Source organism: Marmota marmota, unplaced genomic scaffold, assembly GCF_001458135.2.
Source record: "Marmota marmota marmota unplaced genomic scaffold, marMar, whole genome shotgun sequence".
NCBI classification, from domain to species: domain Eukaryota; kingdom Metazoa; phylum Chordata; class Mammalia; order Rodentia; family Sciuridae; genus Marmota; species Marmota marmota.
Window position 1 is genome coordinate 6,642,119 of NW_026000205.1, and position 19,013 is coordinate 6,661,131.

The 19,013-nt window shown below is 42.9% G+C and overlaps 2 protein-coding genes across 2 annotated transcripts in view; both read right to left on the reverse strand.

The window, feature by feature from the left end:
• The window catches only part of Lipe (lipase E, hormone sensitive type), a 19,699-nt gene extending 17,339 nt beyond the window's left edge, over positions 1-2,360 (reverse strand). The window contains exon 1 of the mRNA XM_015496799.2: positions 1,433-2,360. Coding sequence (XP_015352285.2) covers positions 1,433-2,360 — 928 coding nt within the window. The remainder of the gene's footprint in view (positions 1-1,432) is intronic.
• A 1,104-nt stretch (positions 2,361-3,464) lies between these two features.
• Cxcl17 (C-X-C motif chemokine ligand 17) overlaps positions 3,465-19,013 on the reverse strand; it is a 17,118-nt gene continuing 1,569 nt past the window's right edge. The window contains exons 2-4 of the mRNA XM_015496800.2: positions 8,905-8,985; positions 7,855-7,956; positions 3,465-3,891 (exon numbers count right to left, since the gene is read on the reverse strand). Of these exons, the coding sequence (XP_015352286.1) occupies positions 3,794-3,891; positions 7,855-7,956; positions 8,905-8,985 (281 nt within the window). The 3' untranslated portion in view covers positions 3,465-3,793. The remainder of the gene's footprint in view (positions 3,892-7,854; positions 7,957-8,904; positions 8,986-19,013) is intronic.

Here is a 19,013-nt window from a genome sequence, read left to right on the forward strand (position 1 = left end):
GGGGGGTGGGCCAGGTCCTTCGCAACTCAAAACCCAGGCAGGGCCCGCACTGGAGGCGTGGTTGTGCCTGAGAGCTGTTGAGGAAGAAGCCCCTCCTTCCCTCCTCTGTCTCCTAGTCCTAGTATTTCTCTCTTTCTCGCTCTTTTTTTTTTTTTTTCCCCCTTGCCCTCCTCCTCCCCCGGAAGAATGGAGGGGAGGAGGAAGGTCGAGTACTTGGAGCACGCACACCACTTAAGGCAAGGGGTTGAATCCCTGAGAGGAAGGGAAGTAGGAGGAGCGCGCCTCCCTAGGAAAAGGTGGGAAACTGGAGGCACGAGGCTTGCTCAAGTGCACGTGGCCAACGGCCACGGGCGCCTATAGAGAAGCAGCCTAGTCAGCAAGCGTGGCGTGGCACAGGGATCTGGAGGCCTAGAGAGACTTTTATCCTTCGCCCTGGAAAAAGCAGGCCTCAGACCACTTATTTGCATGCTGCCTTTCTTCCTTCCAAAGTGTACCTAATTCTCAGCTCTGAGAGGCTCGGCCCAGCCCCTCTGCTCCAGACCATGGCCAACATGCCCTCAGCTTAAGGATTAGGGCTGCATTCCACCCCCAACTGATGATACCTCAACAAGTAACCCCCAATTCCCTGGATAAAATTTGCATCCCCCCTTCTCCACCGCTGGGTTTTGAGCCTAAAGGGGAGGAAGATGAGGGCCGGAGCTCTAGAGCTGGAGCCTGCATCCGGGAGTCACTATTGTCTGCTTCCGAGGAGCTCCAGAAAGTTTTGCGCCCAATACTTGCTGATACCGTTCCCCAGCTTTCTTTCCATTATTCCTTGACCTTGCCAGGGAAACTGGTGGCCATGGTTTTTGTCTCCCAGGTTCCTCCTTCTTGAGAACTCAGCCTCAGGGCCATTCAGCCTGGCTGAACCCTATGGAGGTAGCTGGAAGGAGAGCAAGTGCCTCCCTGGTAGCAGAGGTCAGGCACACTGAGGTCATGAATGTCTGGTTGTTGGGCCTAGACTGCATGGAAATTCAGGAGGGTAAGGTCTACAGACACCCTTGTATTACTGGTGCTTATAGCAGTTTCTGCCCCAGAGCTGGCTCTCTGGTCAGTTTTTGTGGATGGATAGATGAATACTGGGAGGGAGATGGCTCTTTCCTACCTCTATTTGATTTACTCCCAAATCCTCCCTAGGGAGGCAGCAGGTGAGAAAGTCAGGCCCTGGCTCGAATCTTGGGCTTGGGGCTTCCTAACTGTACCATCTTGTACAAGATCTTTCCTTATGATTAAGATGAGAATGTTGATCTTCATAAAATGGGGATAATTGAGCTTTATCTCTTAGAATTGTTGAAGGATGAGCTGAGCTAATCTGACATATGGTAAATTCTTAGTATTTCTTAAATAAATGGATGACTGACCTTGAGAGACTCCAGATCTAAGTTTGACTCACCTGTATCCTGGTAGTGCCTGTGATTCTGGGCACTGGTTTTCTTTCCATGTAATGGTGTCCCATGGTATCCTGACATGGCTTCATAATCATAATCAGGTATCTTTTTGAAGGCTGGCTTCATTTCTGGGGTGCTTGTTCCATCCCTCATACTTGGCGGATCTGTCTCTGAAGATGGCCTCCCATTTGATTCTAAGTCATAATCTGTGAGGCGTTCAAAAAATGTCTTCTGTTCTTGAGTTACTTGCTGTGTAGTGACTTCGTACAGTCTTGTTAGAAATTTCCACTCAGTCAAAAATCCCTTCCTGGATTTGGTTTGCTGGGTTGGAGGTACTTGCTGGGCTGTGTGGTCTGACTGTTCAGTTCTTTCTTGGGATGTAAATTCAGCCTGGACAGATGGTCTCTTTTTGAGTCCAGGGATAGCCTGGGTGGTAGGTGTTAATTCTGCATCTTGTTGAGCTAGAGATGGTCTAGATCCTGACTGGGCTACATCTCTGTCTCTCAATTCTGGTTCCTGTTGAGTTGTACACGCTTGTCCTGGCCCATGTCCTTGCTGAGAGGCAGCTTCCTGTTGTTTGGCGTACACCTTTTGGGTGGAGGGTGATTTCTGTAGTGGGGTGGAGGGTGATTTCTGTAGTGTAAGAAATTTCAGGTGCAAAGCAGATTTTTGTTGGGCTCTAGTTTCTTGCTGGAATTCAGCTTCATTTGGGGCAAGGGGCTCCTGCTGGGTGAGGCGTCTTTGCTGTGATGCAAACTCCTGTTGGGTATTGGATTCGTGCTGAGGTTTCAATCCTGAGTTGGCTGAGGGCTCTGGCTGGGTTATAGGTTTCTGGTGTGGCTCAGGTTCCCAGTCTGACATGGATACTGACTTAGAACCTGGTTCCACTGTTGTTATTTCCCTCATGGGAGATGCTGATCTTCCAGGTTTCATCCTCCTGGCTCCCCCAACCCCAGGCCTCCCTCTTCACGGATCTGTCATGATGCCATTGCCCTTCATCCTGGCATCCCTGGTCTTTCATTTTAAGGCATCTGGCTAGGGGGTGGATCCCTGCTGGCTCCCCACTCCTGGGCCAAGTGATACACTTTGTGCCTTCTACTTTGGGTGGGAGGGATTAGGAACAGGAAGAAGCTGTGTGCCCAGCACTCTCTTACCAGAGGGAGGGGCTTGCCCTCTTGTGTCATAAATAGAGCCCCACCCCACTCAATACCCAGTTGAAATGTACTTTCTCATAAGGCAAGCATAGCATCCCAATTTAGTCTTCTGTTTCATCTGGGGTGATAGAAACCAGATTCTGGATGAGTGTTCCTTGATACCCCCCCCTTCTGATGTTTGAGGAAAGAGCTAAAGGGGGAGGCAGTCTCTATACTTGTAATACATTTTCCCTCTTTATTCATTCTTTTTTTTTTTTAATATTTATTTATTTATTTATTTTAGTTTTCGGCGGACACAACATCTTTGTTTGTATGTGGTGCTGAGGATCGAACCCGGGCCGCACGCATACCAGGCGAGCGTGCTACCGCTTGAGCCACATCCCCAGCCCCATCTTTATTCATTCTTAAAAGTGGTTACCAGTTTAATCTTTTTATAGTGATTTCACATCCTTACTAAGAAAACCCCATGAGGTCCTCCCATTTTTACAACTTGAAGCTCTTTTGAATAGCATTGGAGATCCTCCACACCATCATTCTAGAAAACAGAATACAATGGCTATTGATGATGATGATAGCAATCATAAATACTGAAGGCCGCCTATATGCTAGGAAACTGTGACTTTTTTTAACCTACATTGTTCCTTAATAAGACAATGTCTGATTCATGGCTATACCTGCTTTGCTCCACCTACTCTTACTTCAGAAAGGTTTGTTGATTGAGTGAAAGAATAAAAAGTTGGGCAGTGGAGAAAGATTGAGGGTCATGAGCAGGGAGAAGTAGGTGGAGAATCCGGGTTGGGTTTGGCATGAACAGGGTAAAGTGAGTCATCTGGATTCAATGTGAGTTGTCAGACCCCATTTAGAAGAAATGATTTTGACCTAGTACATTTAAAAACATTTATTGATTTCTGTTTGCTACTTTCCAGGTGGTATTTAATGATAAGTGAGACCAGCAAGGAGAGTGGGGTTTCCTAGATCCTTTCACATAGTTAAGCTGAAGCCCAGGTAAGGGAGGGCACAGAAAAAGACTGGCAAGAGGAGGCTGCACTAGAGGGAGCAATAATCCATGATGTTGGAAAAAGTGCCATCTGATAGGACTGGAATGATGGTGGAGGTGGGGGGACAGGGAGTGGGGAAGAATAAGAACATGCTTTGGGTCCACTGCCTTTTTGGCTGAGAATTTGTGGAGAGAAGGCTCTCATCTCAGAGCTCTTACAAGGGCAGAGCAAAGCTTTCTAATTGACATCGTTGGAGAAATTGCCGGCAGGCTCTGGAATGCTTGTTTGACTTCCTGTGGTGCCTTCGGTGTCCTAGGGTACAAATAAAGGGGGGGTCAATGTTAAAAGCATGTTTAAAAATTTATTTTTTTAATTTATTTTTTTTAGTTGTTGATGGACATTTATTTTATTTATTTGTATGTGGTGCTGAGAATCGAACCCACTGCCTCTTGAATGCTAGGCAAGCACGTTACCACTGAGCCATAACCCCAGCCCTAAAATTGAATTTTTATGAGTGCTTTTTTTTTTTTGATACTGAGAATTGAACCCAGGGGTGCTTAACCACTGAGCCACATCCCCAGCCCTTTTAAATATTTTACTTAGAGACAGGGTCTTGCTGAGTTGCTAAGTGCCTTGCTAAGTTGCTGAAGCTGTCTTTGAACTCAAGGTCCTCCTGCTTCAGCTTCCCAAGCTGCTGGGATTACAGGTGTGTGCACCTGGCTTATGAGTGCTTTTAAAATTATAAGAGTAAGACTTGTACAGTGGAAAATATTTAAATGAAAAAAATGTATCCAGCAAAAAGCAAAAGGCTTCCTATAACCTCAACACTATACCCTCCTCCTTAGAGCTAACCATCATTAAAAGTTTGTCAAATATTTTCCCAAATCTTTTAATAAACATAATAGTTTAGTTTAAAAAATAAAAAATTATGCCATATGTATTGCTTTGCCCTTCACCCTGAACAAATATTTTATTATAAACAATATTATACATGTGTAGAAATTCATAAAGTTATGTATAGAGGCAGAACTCTCATAAGTGGGATTAGTGCCCGTATAAAAGAGGCCAAGAGAGCTGATTCGTCCCTTCTGCCATGTGAGGACACAGCTAGGAGCCATCATCTATACAGCAGAAAGTGGGCCCTCAGCAGACCCTGAATCTACTAACACCTTGATCTTGGGCTTCCCAATCTCCAGAACTGTAAGAAATAAATTTCTGTTGTTTATAACCATCCCATCCATGGTATTTGGTTATAGCAGTCCAAATGGAATAAGACAGTACATGATGGCTGGGCATGGTGGCGTGCCGGGTTTCTGTTCTCGCGACTAAAAGGCTCAGGGGTCACTCCAGTTAAACTGGGCTGCGCAAAATAACCACACAAGAGACACAATACCTTTTTCTTTGGGGTGGCTGTGACGGCTCCTCTGACCCTAAGGGTCCACAGGAAGAGAGAGAGCGAGAGCACGGCTGACCCCTTTTATTGAGGAGAAGCTATTCAAATGAGGCAAGGGGTCAGGTTTCAGGGGCTGAGTATCTTCATGATGTCCACTGTCAGCAGGTTGACTGACACCTGGGTAGGCCACACCCAAGGGCACAGTAATCTTCCATGGAAGATTCTATCTTAAACAGGGAAAGGGGTTATATTACAAACCCATGGGGCTGTAGCAAGACACACCCATGCACGAGACACCGACCCTCGACCCTCGGACCCAAGAAGGGTGGGGAAAGCTCTGCCACATTTCTTCAACCGAGCACCTCAGAGCTCCTCAAGACCCAGCCGGGGAGTGTGACTCAGTCGTGTAAGGTTGGTCTCCCACAGTGGCGCACACCTGTCATCCCAGCAGCTTGGGAGGCTGAAGCAGGAGGATTGGGAGTTCAAAGCCAGCCTCACCAACTTAGAGAGGCCCTAAGCAACTTATCGAGACCCTGTCTCTAAATAAAACGTTAAAGGGCTGAGGGTGTGGCTCAGTGGTTAAATGCCCCTGGATTCAATCTCCACTACCAAAAATAAAATAAAATAAAATAAATAAAGTAAAATAAAGACAGTACACAAAAACATACTGTAGTTACTCCCTGTGTCTTGTTTTCTTCCTTCAAAATTATGGGGGCAAGATTTATTTATATTGTTAGGGATTGTACATTCACGCTGATGTGTGTGTACGCGTGTGCACACAAATATTCTAATGTATTATGACTTACCTATTCATTCTACTGTCAATGGACATTTGGTCAGTTTCCAGTTTAGGGTAGTTATGGCAATGCTGCTATGAAATTGTCATACACGTCTCCTGGTGTACTTTTGAGTATATACCTGATAGTGAAATTGCTTGGCCACATAGTTTAAAGTTTAGAAAATAACCATCAATGTTTTTCAAAGTGATTTACCAACTTACACTCCCATTAGCAGCATCTGAGAGTTTCTTTGCTCTACTCTCTGGCAACACTTAAACTTGTCAGACTTTAAAGTTTTTGCCAATTTGCTGATGAAACAGTGATGATCTTGTTTGGAATTTAATTTACATTTTTCCAATAATAAGTTTGAGTGTCATTTCACATGTTTGTTAGCTATTTGGATTTCCTTATCTGAGAAGTGACTATTTAACTCTTTTAACCTATCCATTGTATTGCCTGCCTTCTTGTTGTTGATTTGTGTGAATATTTTATGTATTCTCAGTACTAAATACTAATCTTTTTTGTTTTGTTTTCTTCTTTCTTCTTTTTGTTTAATTTAGAGACAGGGTCTTACTAAATTGCTTATGGTCTTGATAAGTTGCTGAGGCTGGCCTTGAACTTGCAATCCTCCTGCCTCAGCCTCCCGAGTCACTGGGATTACAGGCGTGCGCCATGGCACATGGCAGTACTAATCCTCTGTGGGTTATATATGTTGCAGATATCATCTCCAACTCTGTAGTTTGTCATTGTATTATTTTGATAATTAAAAATTTAAAATTTCAATGAAATCAGGTTTATCAATCTCTTCCTTTATGGTTTGTACATTTTGTATTCTGTTTACAAAATCCTTCCTTCTTATGAATTTGTCTTTCAAATTCACATTTTTAAAAAATATTCATTTTTTAGTTATAGGTGGACACAATATCTTTATTTTATTTTTATGTGGTGCTGAAGGTCGAACCTGGTACCTTACACATGGTAGTTGAGTGCTCTACTCTGAGCCACAACCCCAGCCCCTCAAATCAACTTAAACTTATTTTTTTACTTAATATATCATGAATTTCTTTTCAGTCAATGTATTATAATTTACCTCATTATTTTTGACAGCTGCAGATTTGCCCAATTTTATTTGATGAACATTTACCCACATTTATTTTTCAAGAAAAATACTACTGTAGTTTTTGTACATATATCTTTTTTTTTTTTTTTTTTTTTTTTTTTTTTTTTTTTTNNNTTTTTTTTTTTTTTTTTTTTTTTTTTTTTTTTTTTTTTTTTTGCTTTGTTTTGTTTTTTGGTGCTGGGGATTCAACCCGGGGATGCACTATCACTGAGATACACCTCCACCCCTTTTCATTTTGAGATAAGATCTCACTAAATTGCTGAGGCTGACCTTGAACTTGTGAGCCTCCTGTTTCTGTCTCCCAAGTAGCCAGGATTACAGTCCTGTGCCACTATATCTGGTTTACATATGTATCTTTAATAATTTCTTTAATATCTTTAATAATCATATTTCTCGAAATATGATTACTGGTCAGAAGGTATACTCATTTTAAAATTTTATAGGTACTGCCAAATTCACTTCCATCAAGAGAGTATAAGGATCCAGATTTATCCCATTCTTGATAATTCTTAAAACCTACTAGACTAGTTGTGTGTGGTGGCACAACCATGTAATCCTGGCTACTCGGGAGGCTGAGGCAGGAGATTGTGTGTCTGAGCAACAAGACAAGATCTCATCCCCCAAACTAACCAAACCCAAACCAGCCTCCCTAGGCAGGGGAGGAGTCATATTCTGTTGACCCTAACACTGGTGTCATCTTCAGGAATCAATGATCAGATCCTAATACCCCTTCTCCCTCCACTTTGATAAGCATGGAAGGCCTAAAACCTAGGAATTTGGCTAACCCTTTCCAGGACCAGGTGGCTGTACCCTGCTTTCCCTGTCTTCTTCTTTCTTCACAGGTCGGCATTGAGGACCCAGGGCCCAGACGTGTGCTTTTCCTTCCTGGCGTCCACTCCTCTTCTGTTCTCAGCCTCTGCTCCATCCCTAGTGACATCCAGGCGTGACTTTGGTTTAAGGAAGGCCAGTTTGTTGAAACTTACTGGTTTTCTTCACGCTGACTGTAGAATGATCACAGGGACATCGCTTCTTTGGCAGCCCGGCTGCTGTCATGGGTTTTTTCTTAGAGGCTCTCAGGAACCAATCTGAAATAACAGGCTGCTGCTCAGACAGGAGGGTCGGTGCGTTGGGAAGTAGGGAGGGGGGGCGGGGGGGGACGTTTCCTTTTCTACACTGCAGTGGGGGTGGGGAGAGGGGTCAACGCAGAACAGCTGGAAACCTCCAGCTATTTGAACACCAGGATTTATGAACTGTTTTACTGACTTCTAAAGATTTGGTTTAGAGGGAGATAGCATTGGGAAAATCACAGAATGAACAGTAAGATCTAGGCATTATCTTTTTTTTGTACTAGGGACTTGAACCCAGGGGTGCTCAACCACTGAGCCACATCCCCAGACCTTTTAAATATTTTATTTAGAGACAGGGTCTCATTGAGTTGCTTAGGGCCTCACTAAATGGCTGAGGCTGACTTTGAATTTGTGATCCTCCTGCCTCAGCCTCCTAAGCCACTGGGATTACAAGTGTGCATCACTGAGCCTGGCAATATCTTTTTTTTCTTTTTTTTTAATTAGTGCATTATAGTTATACATAATAGTTGGGTTTATTTTGACAGAATCATTCATGCACGTAGGCATTATCTTTGGAGGGCTGCTATACCTTGGGCAAATCATTTTATCTCTGTTTTCAGTTTTTTTTTTTTTTTTTTTTTTTTGTGAGTTCAATGAGGCTGAGAATAGGATCTAGGATGCTTTTGGAAAGCCAGGAAAATGTGACAATCCTTTTGGAAGACAGCCCTAGATTTTTTGGGGTAAAGAGGAAGGGGAAGAGGACAGCCTGAATTTTGGCCAGCTCCCCACTAGGCCTTGGAGGAGTCCAGTTCTTGCCCGAAACTCAGAAAGCAAGCTGGCAAGGGTGCTGCGTGTTTTGGATGCTGAGGTCAGCTCGGAGAACATCTGCCCTGCTCTCAGAGGGGCTCCAGGGGGAGAGCTGGGGTCACTGTGGTGCCAGGGCTGTGTCCATGCTGAGTTACTGACCTTTGCACTCACATTCTTGGCTGCCTTTCAGGAGCCTCCTCCCAGAAGCCTGGCGTTGGTCCCTGTTGCCTCTGGCGACCCCTGTTGGAAGGAAACAGGTCACTTCCAGGCACCGGAAAGGGAAGGGGCCAACAGAAATCCCCTATTGTGCTACCTAGGTCAAGAATTTCCGTTTCATCTCTTTATTTGCTCTGGGGATCTAGGGTTCTTCAAGAGAGGAGTGTTTTAAATGGATAAAGAATAAGAGTTTTAAAATCTGGCTTAGAGAAAAGCTGAGCTGAAGGTTGGTGCAGAAAGAAAGGACTCTGATGGAAGAGAGGACAAAAGCTTAGGGGTTATCAGGACTGTACACCCTCTCCTTGTCCCCTACGTTCAAATCCTCATGACTTCAGGAGTGAAAACAAGGATCTCATTATTCCATTAACCAAGATTTCCACCTGACCTCCAAATTACTGTGTTTGGATTCACAATTCCAGTTCAAACTATACGAGGATGGTATTTGCATGTGTTCCTCTGGAACAAACACACTCCGCTTTTGGCCTCTATCCAAGCTGATTTTATTGTGATAATATCTATCTATCTATCTGTCTGTCTATCTATCTTTTTTTGTTTTGCTACTGGGGACTGAACCTAGGGGCGCTTAACCACTGAATGACATCCCTAGCGCTTTTTTTTTTTTAATATTTTATTGAGAGACAGGGTCTTGCTAAGTTGCTTAGGGCCTCGAAAATTTGCTGAGGCTGGCTTTGAACTCACCATCCTCCTGCCTCAGCCTCCTGAGCTACTGGGATTACAGGCGTGTAACATTGTGCTCAGCTTTAAAATTTATATATTTTTGAGACAGGGTCTTACTGTGTTGCCCAGGTTGACTTTGAACTCCTGGACTCAAGCAGTCCTCCTGCCTTAGTCTCCCAAATGGGTGGGACTATGGGCTTGTGCCAACTACACCTGGCTTTAAAATAGTTTTCTGACAATCAAGGATGATGGCTTATAGACTTGAGATTCTCACCAGCTCTCGGAGGAGGGGCTAGCGGAGGGAATCAAAACAATAAGGTGCTGAGCCCAGAGGATACATCCTCTGCAGAGTGCACTCTGTACAGCAATATTTCCTGTTGGAGTCGATTATGCCTTCACAGGGTTGCCTTTGTCTTTTTGGGGGGTGGGTACTGGGGACTGAACTCTGGGGCACTCGACTATTGAGCCACATCCCCAGCCCTATTTTGTATTTATTTAGAGACAGGGTCTCACCGAGTTGCTTAGTACCTAACTGTTGCTGAGGCTGGCTTTGAACTCTTGATCCTCCTGTCTCAGTCTCCCAAGTCATTGGGATTAAGACTCATAACTTCCAGTATCTCTGAATGTCTGTTTTTTGGAGATGGGGTCCTTAAAGAGCTGATTAGGTTAAAATAAGATTGTTTGGTGGGCCCTAACTCACTGAGCCATGTCCTTTTAAGAAGATAAGATTTGGACACACAGGAGTGTGTGTACACAGCAGAATGGCCCTGCAAGGATCCAGTAAGAAGGTGGCTATTATGAACTGAATGTTCGTGTCCCGTGAAGTGTGTATGTTGAAATCTTAATACTCAATGTATCAGGAAGTGAAGTCTTTGGGAAATAATTAGGTCATGAAGGTACGGCCCTCATGAATGGGATTAGTGCCCTTATAAAAGGGAACCCAGAGGGTTTTCTCACTCTTTCTGTCATGTGAAGACACAAGAAGCTAACTCTGTGCAACCTGGAAGAGGACCCTTATCAGAACCTAATCATACTGACACTCTGATCTCAGAAGTCCTGCCTCCAGAACTGTGGAATAAACTCCTGTTGTTTATAAGCCACTCAACCTGTGGTGATTTGTCATAGCAGCCCAAACTAAGACAGCAACCATTTGCAGGCCAAGTAGAAGAACCAAACCTGCGGAACCTCTGACCTTGGATTTCCAACCTCCAGAACTGTGAGAATATAAATTTCTGTTGTCTAAGCCACCGCCCCATCTATGAAATTTTGTTATGCTGATCCTAAAACAAAATCATTCTCCATCACTAGACTTAGAACCAACAGTTCAGTAGTCATTCAGCTACTTTGCTCCTGGCACACGGCAGGCATTTGGTAAACGTTTGTTCAAATGAGTGGCTGGACAATTTAATTTGGAGAGGGCCCTTAGAGATCGTCTGGTCCAATTCAGGTTCCTATTTCCCAGACTTGTGCCCTTTCTGCTACACAGATGGAGGGTGTTACATCATTTCCCCAAGTGCTAGTTTTCAAATGTTCTCATGCTATTTAGAGAGTTGTAAAAGTAAACAGGCGTAGCCTCGGCTGGCTACCCTTTTCTCATATTTCACTTGTGCATGACCTCTACTCCTTGATCCACCAAAAAACCCCACACAATATAAGAGCAAGAAAGAATCTTAGAGACCATTTAGTTGAATCCCTTAATTGAGGAGGGTTTTCATTCTAAATGTAATACAACTCTATTGGAGAAAGTTTTGAGATATAACAAAAAACTCACTGTTCTTACTAAATGTTGGTATTTTGGTGTGTGATCTATATATGGTTTTCTTTATGTAGGGATAACCACAGTACACAAACGGATTTCTACCCCCCTTCATAGAGCATGATGATATTTCATCTTCATAATAGATATATTTTTAGAATTTATTTTTTTTTAGTGATGATAGACCTTTATTTTATTTATTTTATTTTATATGCGCTGCTGAGAATCGAACCCAGGGCCTCACACATGGCAGGCAAGTGCTCTCCCACTGAGCCACAACCCCAGCCCCATAATAGATATTTTTTTTTTTTTTAAAGAGAAGAGGTGAGAGAGAGAGATAGGGAGAGAGAGAGAGAATTTCTGATATTTATTTTTTAGCTTTTGGCAGACACAACATCTTTGTTTGTATGTGGTGCTGAGGATCGAACCCGGGCCGCACGCATGCCAGGCGAGCGCGCTACCGCTTGAGCCACATCCCCAGCCCACATAATAGATATTTTTAATGACTGCAACAAGTGTCTGTTTTCCAAATTACTTAACTGTTTTCCCATTGCTGAATCTTTAGGTTGCTTTATGTTTAGACACTGACAAAAGTTTTTCACTTTTATAACTTTTTCTAAATTTTGGATTATTTTCTTGGGAAAGAGAATAAAAATCTCTCTCATTGGAAGAGAGTTCCCAAAGTGGAAATACTAGTGGAAATTTAAGAACAGTTCTTGTTTCTTCTTTCTTTCTTTCTTTCTTTCTGTACTTGGGATGGAACGTGGGAGTACTTGGATGGGGCTACATGCATTGAGCTACATCCCCAGCCCCATTTATTTATTTATTTAGAAACAGAGTCTTGTTAAGTTGCTTAGGGCCTCTTTAAGTTGCTGGGTCTGGCCTCAAACTTGTGATCCTCCTGCCTCAGCCTCCTGAATAGCTGGGATTGCCAGTGTGAGCCATTATGCTGGCCTTATGGTTCTTGATATTATCATCAAATTGCTTTCAAAGGGCTATAATAACGAACTAAATCACTATTTCTTTTTATTTTTGGATGAGGAAACTGAGCCCCAATGACAGCAAATGAAATGCCCAAGTTCACAAAGGTAATGTTAAACCCAGGTCCAAGATCCTTAGTCTGTTGTTATTATCATGACCCTATATGAAAGCTAGGCTCATACAGCTGAAAATGAGGCTGCTTGGAATTGTTGTATTATGCCTTCCAAACCTCAGGCAGTTAGGGACTATCTTTATGATTTTCTCTTTCTCTAGGGCCTTGTTAATTTGCTGAGGCTGGCTTTGAACTTGCAATCCTCCTGCCTCAGCCTCCTGAGCCACTGGGATTTATGATTTTTTCTATTACCACCTCAACTATTATCTACTTCATATATTTCCTCTAAATTTATTTTACAAAACAGTCTCATTCTGTGTGATATCATCTGTGAAGTTACAGGCTTGATGCATGCTTAGATCTTTTTCTAATATCCATTAAAACAAACATGTAATTACTGAGGTAAAAAAAAAATGTGAATTTATGTTTCACCTAAAATTAGTTTTGGGAAACCATGATACGTGGAATAAACAGAGCCTTTATATCCAGATAGACCTGGGGTTAGCGGCTGGCTTCGTCACTTAACTAGACAAGTCCCTCTGCTTCCTTGATTCTCGATTTCCCTTGAATAAAATGAGAATAGTGGTCTCCATTTTGCAGAGTTCTGAGGAATTACGAGGTACCGTGAGTGCAGCCAGGCCTTCAGTACATGGTGATTATTATTGTGATTATTACTGTGGACTTCTAGTTATTTTTCAAAAATGGTGTCTATGCTGGAATATTAGATATGGGGCTTTCTGCTAAAAGGCATTTATTTGTTAAAAAGTTACTTGTTAGTTGGGATACACACCTGTAATCCCAGCAATTTGGGAGGCTGAGGTGGAAGTATCACAAATTTGAGGCCAGTCTCAGCAATTTAGAAAGATCCTCTCAAAATTAAAAAAAAAAAAGTAAAAATATTTCTTGGAATTTATGGGGCTCAGGAAGTAATATGGTGATAGTGAAAAAAAAAAAATAAAGTTAAAAAAAGGGTTGGGGACTTATCTCAGTGGTTAAGTGCCCCTGGGTTCAATCCAGAGTACAACAACAACAGCAAAAGTTACTTGTTAGGAATTGCGGTACATCTATCACTATTTTGATTTCCCAGTTCTACTATAAATTTGCTTTGTGATTTTAGCCAACTTACTTAACTCATTTGTGCCTCGTTTACCTGATTTGTAAAATGTAGTACATTAGTGTTGTTATTTCCCAGCTCTGCCCATTAGAGAGTCTAGAAGTAATGGCAGCCACTAGCAAAGTTTGTATGTATTGCCCATCATTTGTAAAACAGCATTTTCCCATGAAAGGAACCTGGGTTCCCTATAGAAGTGACTGATTTCAGGGCTGGGGTAAGAAAGTACAAGATGAGCCTAGAATATATTGTAGTGTCAGAAAGCAAGAACTGCTCAAAAAATAATGGGGATATTAAAAGATCACAAAAGTCGACTTGAAGAAGCCCCAGTGGCCAATTCAGGTACAATATGAATAACAATAAATAATGATAGTAATGGATTATAACCCATAAATATCCATGAGTCCATTCTGATGGAAAGAGATAATTGAATCAATCAGTAAAAGGAGGAGGAATAGCTTCTCTCTCTTTTTCTTTCTTGTACTGGGGATTGAACCCAGGGGTGCTTTACCACTGAGCTACATCCTCAGTCCTTTTCTTACTTTTTATTTTGAGACAGGGTCTTGCTAAGTTGCTGAGGCTGGCCTTGAACTTGTGATACTCCTGCCTCAGCCTCCCGAGTCTCTGCTCCCTAGGATCACAGGTGCGCTCCACTGTGCCCGGTGCTCTTTCTTATAGTAGAATTCCAATGACTAAATGAAGGAAATGAAAGAAATGAAAAATCACTATGTGGTTAACACCACAGTAATCATCGTTGTAGGTAAGAGTCATTAATGAATTTAAAAAATTATTGATTGGGTAAAAGTATTATGATAAGGAGTAGGATATTTGCAGTCTTCAAGTATCTCTCCACAGGACACTTATTAATTACAAGGGGGAAAACTGTAACTTTACAGTCAAGAAAACTAGCAGACACAACCCTAACTGATTAACATCACTAGCAACGAGAGATGGTCGCATGCTGAGTCTCCTTCTGTGGCGTACTGAGAAGGACACATCACTTCTGTGGTATTTTTGCCCTGTTATGATTTGGATTTGAGTGTCCTCTCAGAAACTCACGTGTCCGGCAGTGCAGGAATGTTGAGAGGTGACGTGATTAGATTATGAGATCTGAACCTCATCAGTAGATTACTAATTTGAATAGACGGCTGAGTACTGAGTGATAACCGTCAGTAGGTGGGACGTGGCTGGAGGAAGTCAGTCACTGTGGCTTTGGGCTATATCTTGTCCCTGGCTCCTCTTTCTCTGTCCCCCCTCTTCCTGGCTGTCATAGGCTCACAGCTTTCCACCACCGTACCCTTCCACCATGATGTTCTGTTTCATCTCAGACTGGGAGCAATGGAGTTGGCCAGCCATGGGCTGAGACTTCTGAAACTGTGAGCCCCAAATAAACTTTTCCTCCTCTAAGTTGTTCTTGTCAGGTATTTTGATCACAGTGATGAAAAGCTGACACATGCCCCAAATGAATAACCTGAACTTAGTCATGAGGAAGCACTGGATGAACCCAACTGGAGACATTTTGCAAAATACCTGCCCAGTATTCCTCAAAATAATCTCAAGGGCTGGGTGCACACCTGTGATCCCAGTGACTTGGGAGGCTGAGTCTGGAGGATTGGAAGTTAGAGAGTAGCCTCAGTAATTTAGTGAGACCCTATTTCAAAATAAAAAATAAAAAGGGCTGGGGATGTGGCTCAGTGGGTTCAATCCCTAATACCATTATTATTATTATTATTATTATTATTATTATTATTATTATTATTATCATCATCATCATCATCATCATCAAGGTATGAAAGAAGGAAGGACTGGGAAACTACCCTAGATTGGAGGATACCAAGGAGACAGAGCACTTTTATTCAGCGTAGGATCTTGAATCAAACTCTGAACTAGAAAAAGGACATACATGGGATAATTAACAAAAATTTAAATGTGAATTAGTTAACATTATTGTATCAGTGCCAATCTCCTATTTTTATAATCGTATTATGGTTATATAAGAAGTTATTTGAAAAAAGTGGATGAAGGAGGGCTGGGGTTGTGGCTCAGTGGTGGAGCACTTGCCTCACACATGTGAGGTACTGGGTTCGATCTTCAGCTCCACACAAAAATAAATAAACAAAATAAAGATATTGTGTCCATGTATAACTAAAAAAAATATTTTAAAAAAAGTGGATGAAGGATATACTGGAAATCTATTTTTACAGTTTTGAAAGTATGAGAAATGAAAGGAAAAAAAATTCATTAGATCTATGAGGACAAAGTGAATTAATGCTGTCTGTGTAGAGCGCTTAGAACAAAGCCTGCAACACAGGAGGGTGTGTGTGTGTGTGTGTGTGTGCTCGCGCATGCACATGCACATGTGCAGTATTGAGGATTGAACCCTAGGGTGCTTTACCACTGAGCTACAACCTCAGCCCTTTTTATTTTTATTTTGAAGCAGAGCCTGTCTAAGCTGCCCAGGCTGGCTTCCTGTCTCAGCCTCCCAAATTGCTGGGATTACCGACGTGAGCCACACTGAGCCAGGCAACATAGAGTGCTTAATACATGTAAGGTATTATTATAAGCAATTTTATAAATAAGTAATATTACAAGAAGTAAATAATCTGTTATTATAAGTAATTTATTTCCTAATACTCTCACATTTTTTTTCCTTCCCTCTCTGCTGGGAAAAGCATATTGAAAAGCACAGATGTAGTTATTTTCAAAGGTAAAGTAAAGCCAGGTACGGTGGTGCATACTTATAATCCCAGCAGCTGGGGAGGCTAAGGCAGGAGGATCAGGAGTTCAAAGCCAGCCTCAGCAACTTAGTAAGGCCCTACGCAACTTAGTGAGATCCTGTCTAAAACATACAAAGTTTAGCAAAAGGCCTGGGATGTGACTCAGTTATTAAGTTCAATCCCCAGTATCCAAAAAAAAAAAAAAAAAAGATAAAGTAAGATCAGATTTTGTTTTGAGAATTGTTTTGGACAGTGTGATGTGTCATTCCTTCCATTATGAATTGGCTCAGACTTTGGCAGGATTGCAAAATTGCTTGGCTGGAAGCAAATCTGGAGCCCAGCCCCCGTCCATCGTGTGATTTGTGATAGCCACACTTGGTGGCACAGGGAGCCTTCCCCAGTTAATCGTGTGTTAGGAACTGTTTTCGAATTGCACTTGGTCTGTTTATTGACCTCTATTAGATATGGAAACTGACAAACCCCTCAAATAGTGAAGCCTGGGAAAAGGGGAGAGAGACAGAAAGCCATACATTGAGAGCGTCGATCCTTCCCCAGTACATTCTTTCCTGGTGATTAAACAAACCCTGGGGAGGAGATGTCCAAAGCATTGATCCTTTGCTAAACAAATCCTTTCCAGATACCAACCAGTGCCCTCCATCCATTCCAGTAAGTAAATCCCAGATACTGGCTGCTGACCCCAAACCCCCTCCCATTTCACTCAGTAAAACAGACCCCAAATTCCTGAGTGCCCAAACTGACACATTCATTAACTAACTCACCTCTCAGTAGAACCTATAGAAGCCCAGTCCCCTCCTTTGTTCAGTGACTTATTTTCCACCTGGAAAGTGGGCCCATCGTTCCTGAATAAAAGGCTGAAATGATATGTGAAGTTTGTGTCCAGCCTGGTTCTTTTGTGCTAACAATCTCTTTCTAGATGAATGTTGTAGGTCATTTAATCTTTGCAAGTCCGTGTGATAAATGTTATTTTATGTGTTTTATTATTATTGTTATATTTGGTACTGGGGATTGAACCCAGGGGTACTTAACCACTGAGCCACATCCCAGCCCTTTTTATATTTTATTTTGAGACAGGTCCTCGCCAAGTTGCTGAGGCTGGCGTTGAGCTTGTGATCCTCCTGCCTCAGCCTCCCTAGTTGCTGTATTTCAGGCTCGCACCACTGCACCCGGTTATTTTATGTGTTTTAATATGGTGACACTGAGACTCGAAGCACTTAAATGACTTGTGGAGAGTTGGAAAGTGAGTGGGTAGAGTTGGTATTTGGATCTGGGTCCTAATAACTCAAATGCTGAATCTAAACATGTGACCAGGTTTAAGAACTTTTGGAATAGAGCCGTGGTTCTCCACTGGGAGTGTCAATGCCCCCCCCTGCCCCGCCAGGAAACATTTAGCAATGTCTGGAAGTATTTTTAGCTTTCTTTTTTTTTGGGGGGGGAGGGAATACCAGGAATTGATCTCAGGGGCACTCAACCACTGAGCCACATCCCCAGCCCTATTTTGTATTTTTATAGACAGGGTCTCACTGAGTTGCTTAGCGCCTTGCTGTTGCCGAGGCTGGCTTTGAACTTGCAGTCCTCTTGACTCAGCCTAGCATTTTTTCAGATTTCTTAACTGGAGCGTGTTGAGGAGGGAAGAGGCCACTCTTGGCGTCCAGTGGGTAGATGCCATATTACAATACAAAGAACAGCCCCCACAACAAAGAGTTGTTCAGCCCCAAATGTCAATAGAGCTGCTATCAAACTCTGGTATAGAGAGTCTCAAAGGAGCAATATTTTGTACTTGGAAACCTGAGGACTTGGCTAATATTTACTGTGTCCTGTGCTGGATAATGTGAGGGACATGGCCCATTTGTGCCACCGGGGAGGTTACAGTTAGAAGGCAGGGGCAGGGGATGGAGGGCGCACGAACACTTTCAATACAGGCAGAATACGATCAATGCAAAAAGAGAGTCAAGTTAGGGCTGAGCCCGCTCCGTGAGGGGAGCACCCTATCTGTCTGGGAGGAATCTAGGGAGGCTTGGGGGAGGAGATGGCTTTGGATCTGGAGGAGGAAAACAACAGAACCTGTTTTGGGAACAGCAGGGAGTCTGGGTGGAGCAGAGAGTCTTGGTGTTGAGCAGAGGTTCAGGGCTGGAAAAGCAGGTCCAGAGTGGAGCCCAGGCTGAGGAATGCCAAACACAGTACAAGCAATGGCACTTCAAGTAGCCCTGGGATGGGATGGTGCTCTGGAGGAGACACACACAAGGGGACAAGCTCTCCGCTGTGCACAGGGCTGAGCCACTTTGGCTATGCCTCACCAAAGCTCTGCTTCCCAGAAGGTGAGCTGCTTCAGGGCTTGGTACGGTTAGAACTTGTGGGTTCTGCCTGGCAATCGCAGTTTTCTGCTTTACCACAGTACCGTTAAATACCATTAAAAATTGTCAGTGGCATCTCTAGGGCAGTATGAGGAACATGGGACTTCTTTAGCTTCTGTGAGTGTACACTTACCTTCACATCCGGTCACCTCTGCCACATAGTTTGGCCCTGGGGAAATTTATTCCTCTTCTGGAAAAGGAGTTGGAGGGGAGAAGGGGAAATTTTGGTTGAGCTAGTGTGTGTGTGTGTGTGTGTGTGTGTGTGAGAGAGAGAGAGAGAGAGAGAGAGAGAGAACAATATATCTTTTTTTTTTTTTTTTTTTTT